Genomic DNA, 13,604 nt, shown 5'->3' on the forward strand with positions numbered 1-13,604 from the left:
GCAAGGATTCCACTATAATTGAGCATTTCAAGTACAGTCTACGTTAGGTTTTTACTACGGTCTTGGCTGGCCAATGCATATAAAGGATGCTTTGTGGCGGAATAGGAAGCCATTTCTAGATTTGACTTTGGATTGAGATGTTTGATGTGAGTCTGGAAGGAGAGTTTACAGTCTAACCAGACACCTAGGTATTTGTAGGTGTCCACATATTCTAAGTCAGAGCCGTCCAAAGTAGTGATGTTGGACAGGCGGGCAGGAGCAGGCAGCGATCGGTTGAAGAGCATGCATTTGGTTTTCTTGTAAAGAGCAGTTGGAGGCCACGGAAGGAGAGTTGTATGGCATTGAAGCTCGCCTGGAGGGTTGTTAACACAGTGTCAAAAGAAGGGCGAAGTAAAACAGAATAGTGTCGTCTGCGTAGAGGTGGAGTCAGAGATCACCAGCAGCAAAACAGGCAAGCAGAGCGAACATGATTGGTCGATAAACATGAGGTAGAGACCAAGTAAGCGTGACAAGACTGAAACAGACCCTCGGCGAAGACAGCACTGAACCTACGATCAATGACTCGACAGAGAAGTAGTTGGTGAACCAGGCGAGGCACTCATTAGAGAAACAAGGCTGTCGAGTCTGCCAATGAGGATGTGGTGATTGACAGAGTCAAAGGCCTTGGCCAGGTCAATGAATACGGCTGCACAGTATTGTTTCCTATCGATGCGGTTACGTATCGTTTATGACCTTGAGCGTGGCTGAGGTGCACCCATGACCAGCTTTGAAACCAGATTGCATTGCGGAGAAGGTGTGGTGGGATTCGAAATGGTCGGTAATCTGTTTGTTGACTTGGCTTTCGAAGACCTTAGAAAGGCAGGGTAGGATAGATATAGGTCTGTAGCAGTTAGGGTCAAGGGTGTCCCCCCTTTGAAGAGGGATAACCGCAGCTGCTTTCCAATCTTTGGGGATCTCAGACGACACGAAAGAGAGGTTGAAGAGGCTAGTAATAGGGGTGGCAACAATTTCAGCAGATAGTTTTTTAGAAAGAAAGGTCAGATTATCTAGCCGGCTGATTGGTAAGGGTCCAGATTTTGCAGCTCATTTAGAACATCAGCTGACTGTATTTGGGAGAAAGAGAATGGGGAAGGCTTGGGCGAGTAGCAGAGGGGAGGGCAGTGCTGTTGTCCGGGGTAGGGGTAGCCAGGTGGAAAGCATGGCCAGCCGTAGAAAAATGCTTATTGAAATTCCAATTATAGTGGATTTGTTCGGTGGTGACAGTGTTCCTATCTTCAGAGCGGTGGAAGCTGGGAGGAGGTGGTTCTTATTCTCCATGGACTTTACGGTGTCCCAAGAACTTTTTTGAATTTGTGTTGCAGGAAGCAAATTTCTGCTTGAAAAAGCTAGCCTTGGCTGTTCTAACTGCTGTGTATATTGGTTTCTGGCTCTCCTGAAAAGTTGCATATCACGGGGGCTGTTCGATGCTAATGCAGAACGCCATAGGAGTTTTTCTGTTGGTTAAGGCAGTCAGGTCAGGAGAGAACCAAGGGCTATATCTGTTCCTGGTTCTAAATTTCTTGAATGGGGCATGCTTTATTTCAAGATGGTGAGGAAGGCATTTAAAAAAAAATGACCAGGCATCCTCTACTGACGGGATGAGATCAATATCCTTCCAGGATACCCCGGCCAGGTCGATTAGAAAGGCCTGCTCGCTGAAGTGTTTCAGGGAGCGTTTGACAGTGATGAGTGGAGGTCGTTTGACCGCTGACCCATTACGGATGCAGGCAATGAGGCAGTGATCGCTGAGATCTTGGTTGAAAAACGCAGAGGTGTATTTGGAGGGCAAGTTTGTTAGGATGATATCTACTGAGGGTACCCGTGTTTACGGAATTGGGGTGGTACTGGTAGTTCTTATAATTGTGTGAGAATTGAGGGCATCAAGCTGTAGATTGTAGGTGGCTGGGGGTTGAGCATGTTCATATTTAGGTCGCCTAGCAGCACGAGCTCTGAAGATAGATGGGGGGCAATCAGTTCACATATAGTGTCCAGAGCACAGCTGGGGGCAGAGGGTGGTCTATAGCAGGCGGCAACGGTGAGAGACTTGCTTTTAGAGAGGTGGATTTTTAAAAGTAGAAGTTCAAATTGTTTGGGAACAGACCTGGATAGTATAACAGAACTCTGCAGGCAGTCTTTGCAGTAGATTGCAACACCGCCCCCTTTGGCCGTTCTATCTTGTCTGAAAATCTTGTGAAGATTGCATGGCTGTGTGCTCGATTCTATACACTTGTCAGCAACGGGTGTGGCAGAAATAACCAAATCCACTAATTTGAAGGGGTGTCCAGATACTTTTGTATATATAGTGTATATGCAGAGTACGATAGAATGGAATATGGGATAAAACAACAAGGACTGTACCTAATAATGACCTAATAACCATGTATTCCATAGTAACACCAGATTAATGACTAGCATGGAAATAGCACAGTAAGAATAATGGCAAGGACTGTATATTATACAAATAGTAGGCTATTGCACAGCAGCACACAAGAGCAAGGACTGTATTTAAATGTACAGTATAGGAAATAGGAAGTAGTAAACAATATCAGTAGTAACATAATAATAACAGGAATGAGAACTACATGGAATACTGCTACTGTAGCACGTACTACAAGGATAACAACAGCGATAACTTTGTTTACGCATCCCATGCACACATGTCCACCCACGTTCTGAGACTGGTAAAACACAGTACACGCCTGGCTAATACTTATATACTTGAGGGAGCATGCAACAGACCCGATTTTCCAGTGCTGGGCTGGCTAGGAGCGTCTGACCAATCAATCACAGGATGCATGATCAGTGCATGGGCAGAGTGTGGGGTGCATTGGGACAGTCTGATTGGCTGAAGCCGCAAGCTGGAGGTAATCGATATCTCGTGTGAGGCTAGACTATGCAGTGCCAGCCAGACATAAACAACAACACACACGCTGTAAATTAGTCCCACAGTGCCCTCGGCAGGGGGATTCTGTAACGCTTTTCTCTTTTCTGATTTTTTGTTCAGGACTCGGCTTAATCTGTGTCTGGGAATGCCACTGTGCTCGAGCTGGGTCCAGATTCTACTACTTGTCAGAGGTGCTGCAGACAWAGTTGAGCTCCTGGGTCTCAGGCAGACTAACCCACTGGTGACATCCATCTCTTTTTACTGCCCCGGTTCTCCCCGCTCCGGTTCTCCCACAGTCCTCCATGGCAGTCCCGTTTCCTGGAGCCCAGTTGTGGTAGCCGGTGGGCTCTTCACATATTTCTCTCATAATGTCTCATAAACACACATTCCTCCTTCCCTATTTGAAATATCCTTCACTGCAAGTGTTATCTGACCACTACCACTTTCTTAACACAGTGCCCTTCTCCAGCCTGCTTCAGTATAGCCACTGTCCACAGTTTTAGTCAGTCTGTCCATGTCCTCCGTGTTGTCTATGGTGGCCAAGTCAATGTACTTATCTCTGCAGTAACGCTGTGCTTCAGTCCACGGCTTGTTTTCGTTCAGAAAGTGATACTCTTCATGAAGGGAAATGGAAGGGAAAGGGAAAACTTGTTGTTGGGGGTTACGGCAGATTGTCCCACTTTTCCGGCTCAGGGATTCAAACCAACAACCAAAAGTTACTGACCCAACATTCTTAACTGCTAGGCTAAGCATACATCTGAGCCAGGGCTTCCATAGCGCTCAGACAGAGAATCCAACAGCCTTGTGCACTGTCTATCAGATTTGAAAGAACACATCAAATGTCAAGAAATGTTTAATGCAAAGGGTAAGTTGAAGAAGAGTGGTAAAGAAAAGAGAAGGTAACTCTTTACACTGGAAGGTGTGGGTCTCTCCTGCTGAGGTGTGGAAGATGACAGCACGTCTGGGGTTGTTGTCGTTGTTCCAGTGGGTTACCGACGAGGAGCTCAGCGCCGTCGAGCTTCGTAGGATTGTGGTATCCTCTGTCGGTGACGAAAACAGCAGTCACTCTGTACACATCAAGCAGGTCATCTCTCCAGCAGGGGTCGGTGTCCTTCTTAGTGAAGCTGCATATCCCGTAATACTCTGGGTTTCCATTCCGATTAAGGGCATAAGAAGCTTCATATTCACCAAACTGTGATGACACTCGTTTCAACGCCACGTTTACTCTTGGGGTACTTCCTAATAACACAACTCTCATTAAAGAGCAGAGAGATAGACTCCACTGCATAGGTAGTGGTGGAGGATCCGTTTGCATAGGTAGTGGTGGAGCAAAATGTTGAGTTTGCGTGCATCCTGGTACTTTTGTTTTCCCACATTGTTTTTTTTGCTCCATGCAAATCATGCTTATTTGAGTTTTTCCTGGTATTTGGTATTAATTAGGATCCCCATTAGCTTGCGCAAAAACAGAAGCTACTCTTCCTGGGGTCCACATGAAATATGACATTCTGTAATAGATAGTACTGAACATTATTAGTCAAGGACTGAACTACATGGCGTGTTGTTGTGCAGGAGGTTCCCTAGTCGAAAAATCTTATAGGATTCCAATAAATAAAAAATCATGTTAGAATACAAAATAAAATTGTATCAGATTATGGAACTTATCCAATAGGTTTGTTTTATTCTTTTAGATTCTAATAGGATTTTTTTTATTGGAATGCTGTAGGATTTTTTTGACTAGGGTAAAAATGTGTTCTTTTTTTAGGAGATTGGATATACTATTTATTTATTTTTTAGGGACAGATGTAAGTACAGATAGGGAGACAGATATAGAGAGGGGTACAGAAAGTGGTTTAGGGAAGACAGTCGGCCGAGCCAAGCTCGAACCCCCGTCGAAGAGGGGCATGGAAACACGTTGTTTCCATGTGGCTGATACCACTCCATTGACTCCATTCCAGCCATCATTATGAGCCGCCCTCCCCTCAGCAGCCTCCACTGCACCCTTGTCACTTGAGATGGTGACCCTATAGTGGGAAACCACTGACAATGTCCCCTCTACCCAGTACCTACCTTTTGAATACAAAAGTTTGTGGACACCCCTTCAAATGAGTGGATTTGGCTACTTTAGCCACACCCGTTGCTGACGGGTGTATAAAATCGAGCACACAGCCATGCAATCTCCATAGACAAACATTGGCAGTAGAATGGCCTTACCGAAGAGCTCAGTGACTTTCAACGTGGCACTGTCATAGGATGCCATCRTTCCAGCCGCGAAGTGGTAGAAAACAAGCAGAATGGGACCGCCGAGTTCTGAAGCGCGTCACCACAATAACTGTTTGTCGGGAGCTTCATGAAATGGATTGGGGTGGCAAAATCCTACATGATTTATCAAAAAKCTATAGGATTGATTTCCAATAGGGGGAAAAATAGCCCAATAGATTTCTGATAATGACATAACATTTTCTAGGATTGCGAGAATCCTCTAGGATCCATTAGGATTACTTTTGATTTACAAAAGGAAAAGAGTAGGCCAATAGGACTCTGGATAGGATTCTGATAGAGGTGACACAAAATAGGATTGTGAGAATCCTATAGGATTCTATTGGGAAAGAATCACAAATCATATAGGTTCTTTGACTAGGGTTGTGAGTTCCAACCCTGCTCAGGGCAGAATAGAATGCACTCTGTTACACTTAAATAAAAGTGTCCTCAAAACAAACTGTTGCTATCTATTTGCAGGTTCACTCTGGCCCCTCTGTGGCACCCTGACTGGATGCTCATGCTGGTCTTCGCTCACACACACCTCACCGTGACTGTGACTTTGGGACTTCTGCTTGTTCCAAAGGTAACCCTGCTCTCTCTCCTCACCCTTTCCCCTGAATACATAAGCATTACATTTAACAGCTTCTTACTGCAATAATAATTATCGTATTGTAATTTAAGTGCACATCTGGGTATTTTTAAGTCTTATGGAGAACATTTAAACACTCGATGAGTGGGGAATAAACCGTTCATTTCGCAAGATTTAATTAGATGCCAATTAGAAGACAATTAGGAACAATGGGATGATGTCAATCTTGTCTGTTGGTGACATTTTCCTCCTGAAAATACAAGCACGCCGTGAACAAATGCACTATAACATTTTAAATAATGTCACCCTAAGTAGGTTTTCCCCCTCTCGTTAGTTTCTGTCCACAGGGACTCAGGCGAGGGATGACATTGCCACTGAAGCCTATGAGGAGGAGCTGGACATGGGCCGGTCTGGGTCCTACCTCAACAGCAGCATCACCTCAGCCTGGAGTGAGCACAGCCTGGACCCTGAGGACATACGGGTGAGCAGGGTCCCTCTCTGTCTTTTTTGTTCTGTAAACAAATCAAATCAAATGTTATGTGTCACATGCACTGTAAGGTCTACACAACAGGTGTACAGTGAAATGCGTACTTTCAAGCCCTAACCAACAATGCAGTTTTATGACAAAAAAGTGTTAAGAACGTATTTACTAAAATAAACTGAAAAGAAAAATAAGAAAATAGAAAAATAAATCATTAAAGAGCAACAATAACATAACAGTAGGGAGACTATATACAAGGGGTACTGGTACAGAGTCACTGTGCGGGGGCACAGGTTAGTCGAGGTAATTGAGGTAAGATGTACATGTAGGTAGAGGTAAAGTGACTATGCATAGATAATAAACAGAGAGTAGTTGCAGCATAAATTAATGTAGTCCTGGTAGCCATTTGAGTAGCTGTTCAGGAGTCTTACGGCTAAGGGATAGAAGCTGTTAAGAAGCCTTTTGGACCTAGACTTGGCGCTCCGTTACCGCTTGCCAATCGGTAGCAGGGAGAACAGTCTATGACTAGGGTGGCTGGAGTCTTTGGCAATTTTTAGGGCCTCCCTCTGACACCGCCTGGTATAAAGGTCCTGGATGGCAGGAAGCTTGGCCCCAGTGATTTACTGGGCCGTATGCACTATCCAGGCAGTGATGCAACCATTCAGGATGCTCACGATGGTGCAGCTGTAGAATTTTTTGAGGATCTAAGGACCCATGCCAAATCTTTTCGGTCTCCTGAGGGGGAATAGGCATTGTCGTCCCCTCTTCACGACTGTCTTGGTGTGTTTGGACCATGATAGTTCATTGGTGATGTGGACACTTGAAGCTCTCAACCCGCTCCACTACAGCCATTCAAGGAGAATGGGGGCGTGCTCGCCCTCCTTTTCCTTTAGTCCACGATCATCTCCTTTGTCTTGATCACGTTGAGGGAGAGGTTGTTATCCTGGCACCACACTGCCTGGTTTCTGTCCTCCTCCCAATAGGCTGTTTCATCGTTGTCGGTGACACTGTTGTGTCTTCGGCAAACTTAATGATGGTGTTGGAGTCGTGCTTGGCCATACAGTCATGGGTGAACAGGGAGTACAGAAGGGGACTGAGCACGCACCCCTGAGGAGCCCCCGTGTTGAGGATCAGCGTGGCAGATGTGTTGTTACCTACCCTTACCACCTGGGGGTGGCCCGTGCGGTAGTCCAGGATCCAGTTGCAGAGGGAGGTGTTTAGTCCCAGGGTCCTTAGCTTTGAGGGCATTATGGTGTTGAACGCTGAGCTGTAGTCAATAAATAGCATTCTCACATAGGTGTTCCTTTTGTCAAGGTTGGAAAGGGCAGTGTGGATTGCAATAGAGATTGCGTCATCTGTGGATCTGGTGGGGCGGTATGCAAATTGGAGTGGGTCTAGGGTTTCTGGGATAATGGTGTTGATGTGAGCCATGACCAGCCTTTCAAAGCAGAGTGCTACGGGTCGGTAATCATTTAGTCAGGTTACCTTGGTGTTCTTGGGCACAGGGACTATGGTGGTCTGCTTGAAACATGTTGGTATAACAGACTCAGTCAGGGACAGGTTGAAAATGTCAGTGAAGACACTTGCTAGTTGGTCCACGCATGCTCTGAGTACACGTCCTGGTAATCCGTCTGGCCCTGCAGCCTTGAGAATGTTGACCTGTTTAAAGGTCTTACTCACATTGGCTACAGAGAGCGTGTTCACACAGTTGTCCGGAACAGCTGGTGTTCTAATGCATGCTTCGGTGTTGCTTGCCTCGAAGTGAGCATAGAAGTAATTTAGCTCATCTGGTAAGCGTGTGTTACTGGGCAGCTCGCGGCTGTGATTCCCTTTGTAGTCCGTAATAGTTTGCAAGCCCTGCCACATCCAACGTGTGTCAGAGCCGGTCTAGTACGATTCAATCTTAGTCCTGTATTGACGCTTTGCCTGTTTGATGGTTCGTAGGAGGGCATAGCGGGATTTCTTATAAGCGTCCAGGTTAGAGTCCCGCACCTTGAAAGCGGTAGCTCTACACATTTGCTCAGTGCTGATGTTGCCTGTAATCCATGGCTTCTGGTTGGGGTATGTACGTACGATCACTGTGGGGACGACATCATCGATGCACTTATTGATAAAACCAGTGATGGATGTGGTGTACTCCTCAATGCCATCGGAAGAATCCTGGAACATATTCCAGTCTGTGCTAGCAAAACAGTCCTTTAGCTTAGCATCTGCGTCATCTGACCACTTCCGTATTGAGCAAGTCACTGGTACTACCTGCTTTAGTTTTTGCTTGTCAGCAGGAATCAGGAGGATAAAGTTATGGCCAGATTTGACAAATGGAGGCTCGAGGGAGAGCTTTGTACGCGTCTCTGTGTATGGAGTAAAGGTGGTCTAGAGTTTTTTCCCCCTCTTGTTGCACATGTAACATGCTGGTAGAAATGAGGTAAAACGGATTTAAGTTTCCCTAAAGTCCCCGGCCACTACGAGCGTCGCCTCTGGATGAGAATTTTCTTGTTTGCTTATGGCCTTATTCAGCTCGTTGAGTGCGGTCTTAGTGCCAGCATCGGTTTGTGGTGGTAAATAGACAGCTACAAAAAATATAGATGAAAACTCTCTTGGTAAATTGTGTGTTCTACAGCTTCTCATGAGATACTTTACCTCAGCCGTGCATAACTAGAGACTTCCTTTATATTAGATTTTGTACACCAGCTGTTATTTACAAATAGACACAGACCGCCACCCCTTGTCTTACCGGAGGCAGCTGTTCTATCTTGCCGATGCATGGAAAACCCAGCCAGCTGTATGCTATCCATGTCGTTGTTCAGCCACGACTTTGTGAAACATAAGATATTACAGTTTTTAATGTCTCTTGGTAGGATACTCTTGATCAGAGCTCATCCATTTTATTATCCAATGATTGCACTTTGGCTAATAGGACTGATGGTAGAGGCGGATTACCCACTCGCTGTCGGAATCTTACAAGGCACCTCGACCTACGTCCCCGATATCTCTGTCTCTTCTTCATGCGAATGACAAGGATTTGGGTCTGAAGTAAATCCTTCACGTCCGACTCGTTAAAGAAAAAATCTTTGTCCAGTACGATGTGTGTAATTGCTGTCCTGATATCCAGAAGCTCTTTTCCGTCATAAGAGATGGTGGCAGAAACATTAGGTACAAAATAAATTACAAATAACACAAAAAAACACACACAATAGCACAATTGGGTAGGAGCCTGTGAAACGGCAGACATCTCCTCTGGCGCCATTCATCTTATTTTACAGAGAAGAGACTGGTTAGATTAAGCACCCATTTGCTGTGTCTTAACAAAGGAAAATATATTTTGTTTGGGAACATGCCCAATCAATGAAGGCGTATCACTGACGGCACCACATTTTAGTAATTAATGATCAAGTTTAATTTGCATAGCGCATTTCATTAGAGCAGATGCCAAAGTTTGATATGGTAGAGATGTTGTGTCCCTTTTGTTTTTATGTATACATAGGTATTTGGTTTAGAGAGAGCATGTAGATTAAAAACAGGATTGGCCCCAACACTGACCCCTGTGGGAAGTCACTACCTTGCGGCAAAGTTCTGGTCTGTCAAGAAAATGGACCATGGTTAGTTTGTGTCTGTGATGTCAGAAAATGTCTGTAGCACAAACACTTAGAGAAATCATTTTCCTCCTTATGATTTCTCATCCACTTTTCTCTCTCTCAACACCTCTCTCTGTGTTGCTATTTTAGGATGAGCTAAAGAAGCTCTACGTCCAACTGGAGGTCTACAAGCGCAAGAAGATGTTGGCCAACAACCCCCATCTCCAGAAGAAGCGCAGCTCCAAGAAGGGCCTGGGCCGCTCCCTCATGAGGCGCATCACTGAGATCCCAGAGACTATGCACCGGCACGGCAGCCATGGCAGTCGTGAGGATCGTGACTGTAGTGAGCATGGGAGCAACCGGAGCACCCTTCGACGGAACCCCTTTGACCCATCCCACTCTGGTCACAAGTCCAGGGAAGACTCTCTGAAAAACAAGGTCCTGGGCCTGAAGAAATCGCACAGCTACGACCACGTCTGTGACCAAGGGGAGGAAACTGCTGGCGGAGAGAGCTCGTGTGGGGACAAAATGGCTGCCGGTGAGGGTTCCTTGCTTGGATCCCTCATGAGGAGACAGGTGAAGAAGTCACCAGAGCATGCCCCAAGGGTTGAACCTTCCGAGTCCACGGAGTCAGTGCCCTTGGTCTGCAAGTCGGCCAGTGCGCACAACTTTACAGTGGATAAAAAGCCCATCCACCTGAGGACGTCTATCATGCAGAAGTCACTGAGTGTCATAACCAGTGCCAAAGAGAAGATGCCCGGGCTCACCAGCAAGACACATTGCGTGGAGGAAGCAAGCAAGAAGGGACTCAAGGGCTGCGATGGGAGGATGCTGTCTGAGGTGGACGAGGCGGAAGAGAAGGAGTGTTATCCCAAGATGATCATCAGCCAGTCGGTGGAGTACTCCAAGACGCCCATGGGCAAGATGGGCATCATGAAGCAGCAGGTGAGTGGCAGCCAGCCGTCCATCAATACAGAGCCAGGGAGAAACCTGTATGACCTCTCCGAGGTGTGCTCTTGGGATGTAGAGGACCCCCCAACCCCCTCGGAAGGAAGGTCACAGAAGCATGTGTCCATTGCTCTGGGAGAGACCACCACGGTCCACAGAGGGGGTGGTGGTGGTGCGGTTAGCACCAAGGGCAGTCGCTCCCAACAGAAGCAACAGGGAGCCGCAGGGCAATCACCTGCAGGCCGACGTCGCTCCAAAGGTAAGGGGAGTGAACCAGACGAGGCCAAAGAAACAAGGAAGACCAGGTCTCCCAGATCTCCGCTCCCTCTCAAACCAGAGGTGTGCCCCTGGGCCTTTGAGGAGCAGCCGGTGTTGGGAGGTGATTCAGACTCCATCTCCCCAGAGAGGATCAGAAGTAAGAAGAGTGTTACACCCACCGATGGGAAGCCCAAGATCCTCCACTCAGACTACTCCAAATCCACGGGGAGTCTGCTGCAGCCGCCCACCCTGATGGTGGACATCTGTCCCTGGGACTACAATGAAGCCCCTGCCCCGCCCTCCCCCAGCCAGGAGAAGAACTGCTCCAGCCCCACGCCTCACTCCAAGCGGAAACGAAAAGGCTCATGCTCCTACAAAGAGAGGGGAGAGAGGGGTGAGAGAGAGAAAGGAGGGAGGGACAGGGAGGAAGAGAAGCAGCACAGGTCAAAGAGCAAGGAGAGGAGGAGCTCCTCCAGCAAGCCCTCGGAAAGACGACGTGTCAGCCAATCCTCGGAGGGCGGTCCGGTCACCGCGCCCTCGTCTGGGAGACGGAAAAGCTCGACAAGAGACCCGGAGGCGTCAGAGAACAAGAGAGCGGAGGCATGCCCGTGGGAGGTAGAGAACGCGCCAACCAACATGGCACAGACAAAAACTTCTCCAGCGAAAGAAAACTCTTTGAGTTCTAATTATAAACAACCCATGAGCACTGCCAAAAAGGTTGATGTTTGTCCATGGGATTTTGAAGACAATGGGTCAGAGAAAAGTGCATGATATTTGACTAAATGGACTTTATATGTTTTGTATTCACAGCACAAAAGCCCTGCAAACTGGGTTTTAAAGATAGGGGAAATGTGGGGGGAGAAACAATGCACAATTTGCCTTGTGGTTATGTCAAAATCATATTGTGAAGAAAAACATGACACTACCGTCTCTTAAAGCATTCCAAACAAAGTATTTGTTGTTTTGTTAGTTGTGCAATTATGCAACTTAAAGTCACTTTTCTGAAATGTAGAGGAATGTGTTGTCGGTACTCTTTGCTTGTAGATTTTCTCAGTTTGCATTTGTGCACGTTTTTTTTCACATTCTTCAATACATTCAATTGTGTCCTAAGAGTTCTCTTTGGCCTGTATCCTGCATCTGTGCCATTTTTGTCAAGTAATGGTTGGAGTATGAGTTCAGAATGTTGGTCATTGGGAAGTACATCATGTAATTTCCATATTAAGCACAGTGCACAGATAATTATGCCTTAATTTTGGGCCTTATAGATTATACAAAGGATATGCATTTTGAGTGTTGAGCAGGAGAAATAGGTACAAAGGTGAACCGTACATAGTTAACATTTAGTACATAGGTAGCAACATGATGATACATGCCCTGAAGGAAAAATATCTCACCTGGTCTCCATTTAGTCAAACATGCTTTATGTCTGTAAAATAAAACAGAAGTTTATCTTTGATGTATTCATTTCTCAAAAAAACTGCTGTAGCATGTGGCAAAGCACTTCCAAAAGTGTCTTTATGTCCATTCGTCAACTTACATCCAAAACATTTGGTAATGAAGATGTAATACTTGATGTTGCCTATTATAATTCAATGTTCAAGTTCAAAGTTAAAATACAACTTAAAACATAAAGCTTTCAAGAATGTTTCTATGTGCATTAATATGAAAATATGATATGGAAAAAATATTGAAGCAGTATTGTAATCCCAAAGGTTCCCCCCTCTTATACAATGTTGACATTCATTTACATATGTTAATTTTAGGTGAAGCATTAACAAGTTTTGTCTTGTACTTTTCCCAAACATCAATATATCAAACTTTTTATTTGAAGGTTTATGTATAATCACTCTTATGGACCAAAAGCCAAGAAAAGTCAGATGGATTATACAGCATATTTTACTTTTGCTTGCTTTCCAAATCCATGTAATTGCTTGATAACACCTTATAGTTGTTCACCTAAAATCAAATGCTATGACATTGATTGTCAAAATAGTGTCACCATAGATTCCACACAGGTAGGTGTGTGTGCATTATTGCATGTGTGCAAAGTGCGTGGGTGTGTACAGTGTGTGTGCATTATTGCATGTGTGTGTGGGTGTGTACAGCGTGTGTGTGTCTGCATCATTGCATTGCATGAAAAGCGTTTGCCACTTTAGCATTATTACCGATTCCCTCTTCCTTTATATGGCCTTTGTAACATTTTAGTGGTGGTGATTTGATCTACTCCACCAGTAACTAGTAACTCTTGCTGTTGAATGTTGTCAGTATTCATTATTGCATTGGAAAACTTTCGCAATGGAAAGAAACATTTCTTATTAGACAAGTTGGGTTTCTTTCCTCCCTGTTTGTCTGTTTTTCTCCATTTGGTATCCTGGTGAATAAGATCTAGGTAATCAGGAACACGATTATGCTGTATGAATGCTACAGTGGCTTCTGCATGACACTACACATATTGGCCCAACGTCTCACTGCTCTTCGCAAACCCTGCTCCATCAGACGGTTATGACTTGTTTGTTAAGTGAACTTGTACCACTATTGTATGCTTGCAATAAATATTCATATAAAACTCAA

At 45.4% G+C, this 13,604-nt stretch overlaps 1 protein-coding gene across 1 annotated transcript in view; it reads left to right on the forward strand.

Moving 5' to 3' along the window:
* Nucleotides 1-13,604, forward strand: part of LOC111956330 (metabotropic glycine receptor-like) — an 85,130-nt gene extending 71,526 nt beyond the window's left edge. Inside the window, exons 9-11 of the mRNA XM_070436769.1 lie at nt 5,660-5,765; nt 6,106-6,252; nt 9,978-13,604. Of these exons, the coding sequence (XP_070292870.1) occupies nt 5,660-5,765; nt 6,106-6,252; nt 9,978-11,804 (2,080 nt within the window). The 3' untranslated portion in view covers nt 11,805-13,604. The remainder of the gene's footprint in view (nt 1-5,659; nt 5,766-6,105; nt 6,253-9,977) is intronic.

Source organism: Salvelinus sp. IW2-2015, linkage group LG32, assembly GCF_002910315.2.
Source record: "Salvelinus sp. IW2-2015 linkage group LG32, ASM291031v2, whole genome shotgun sequence".
Taxonomy (NCBI): Eukaryota; Metazoa; Chordata; class Actinopteri; order Salmoniformes; family Salmonidae; genus Salvelinus; species Salvelinus sp. IW2-2015.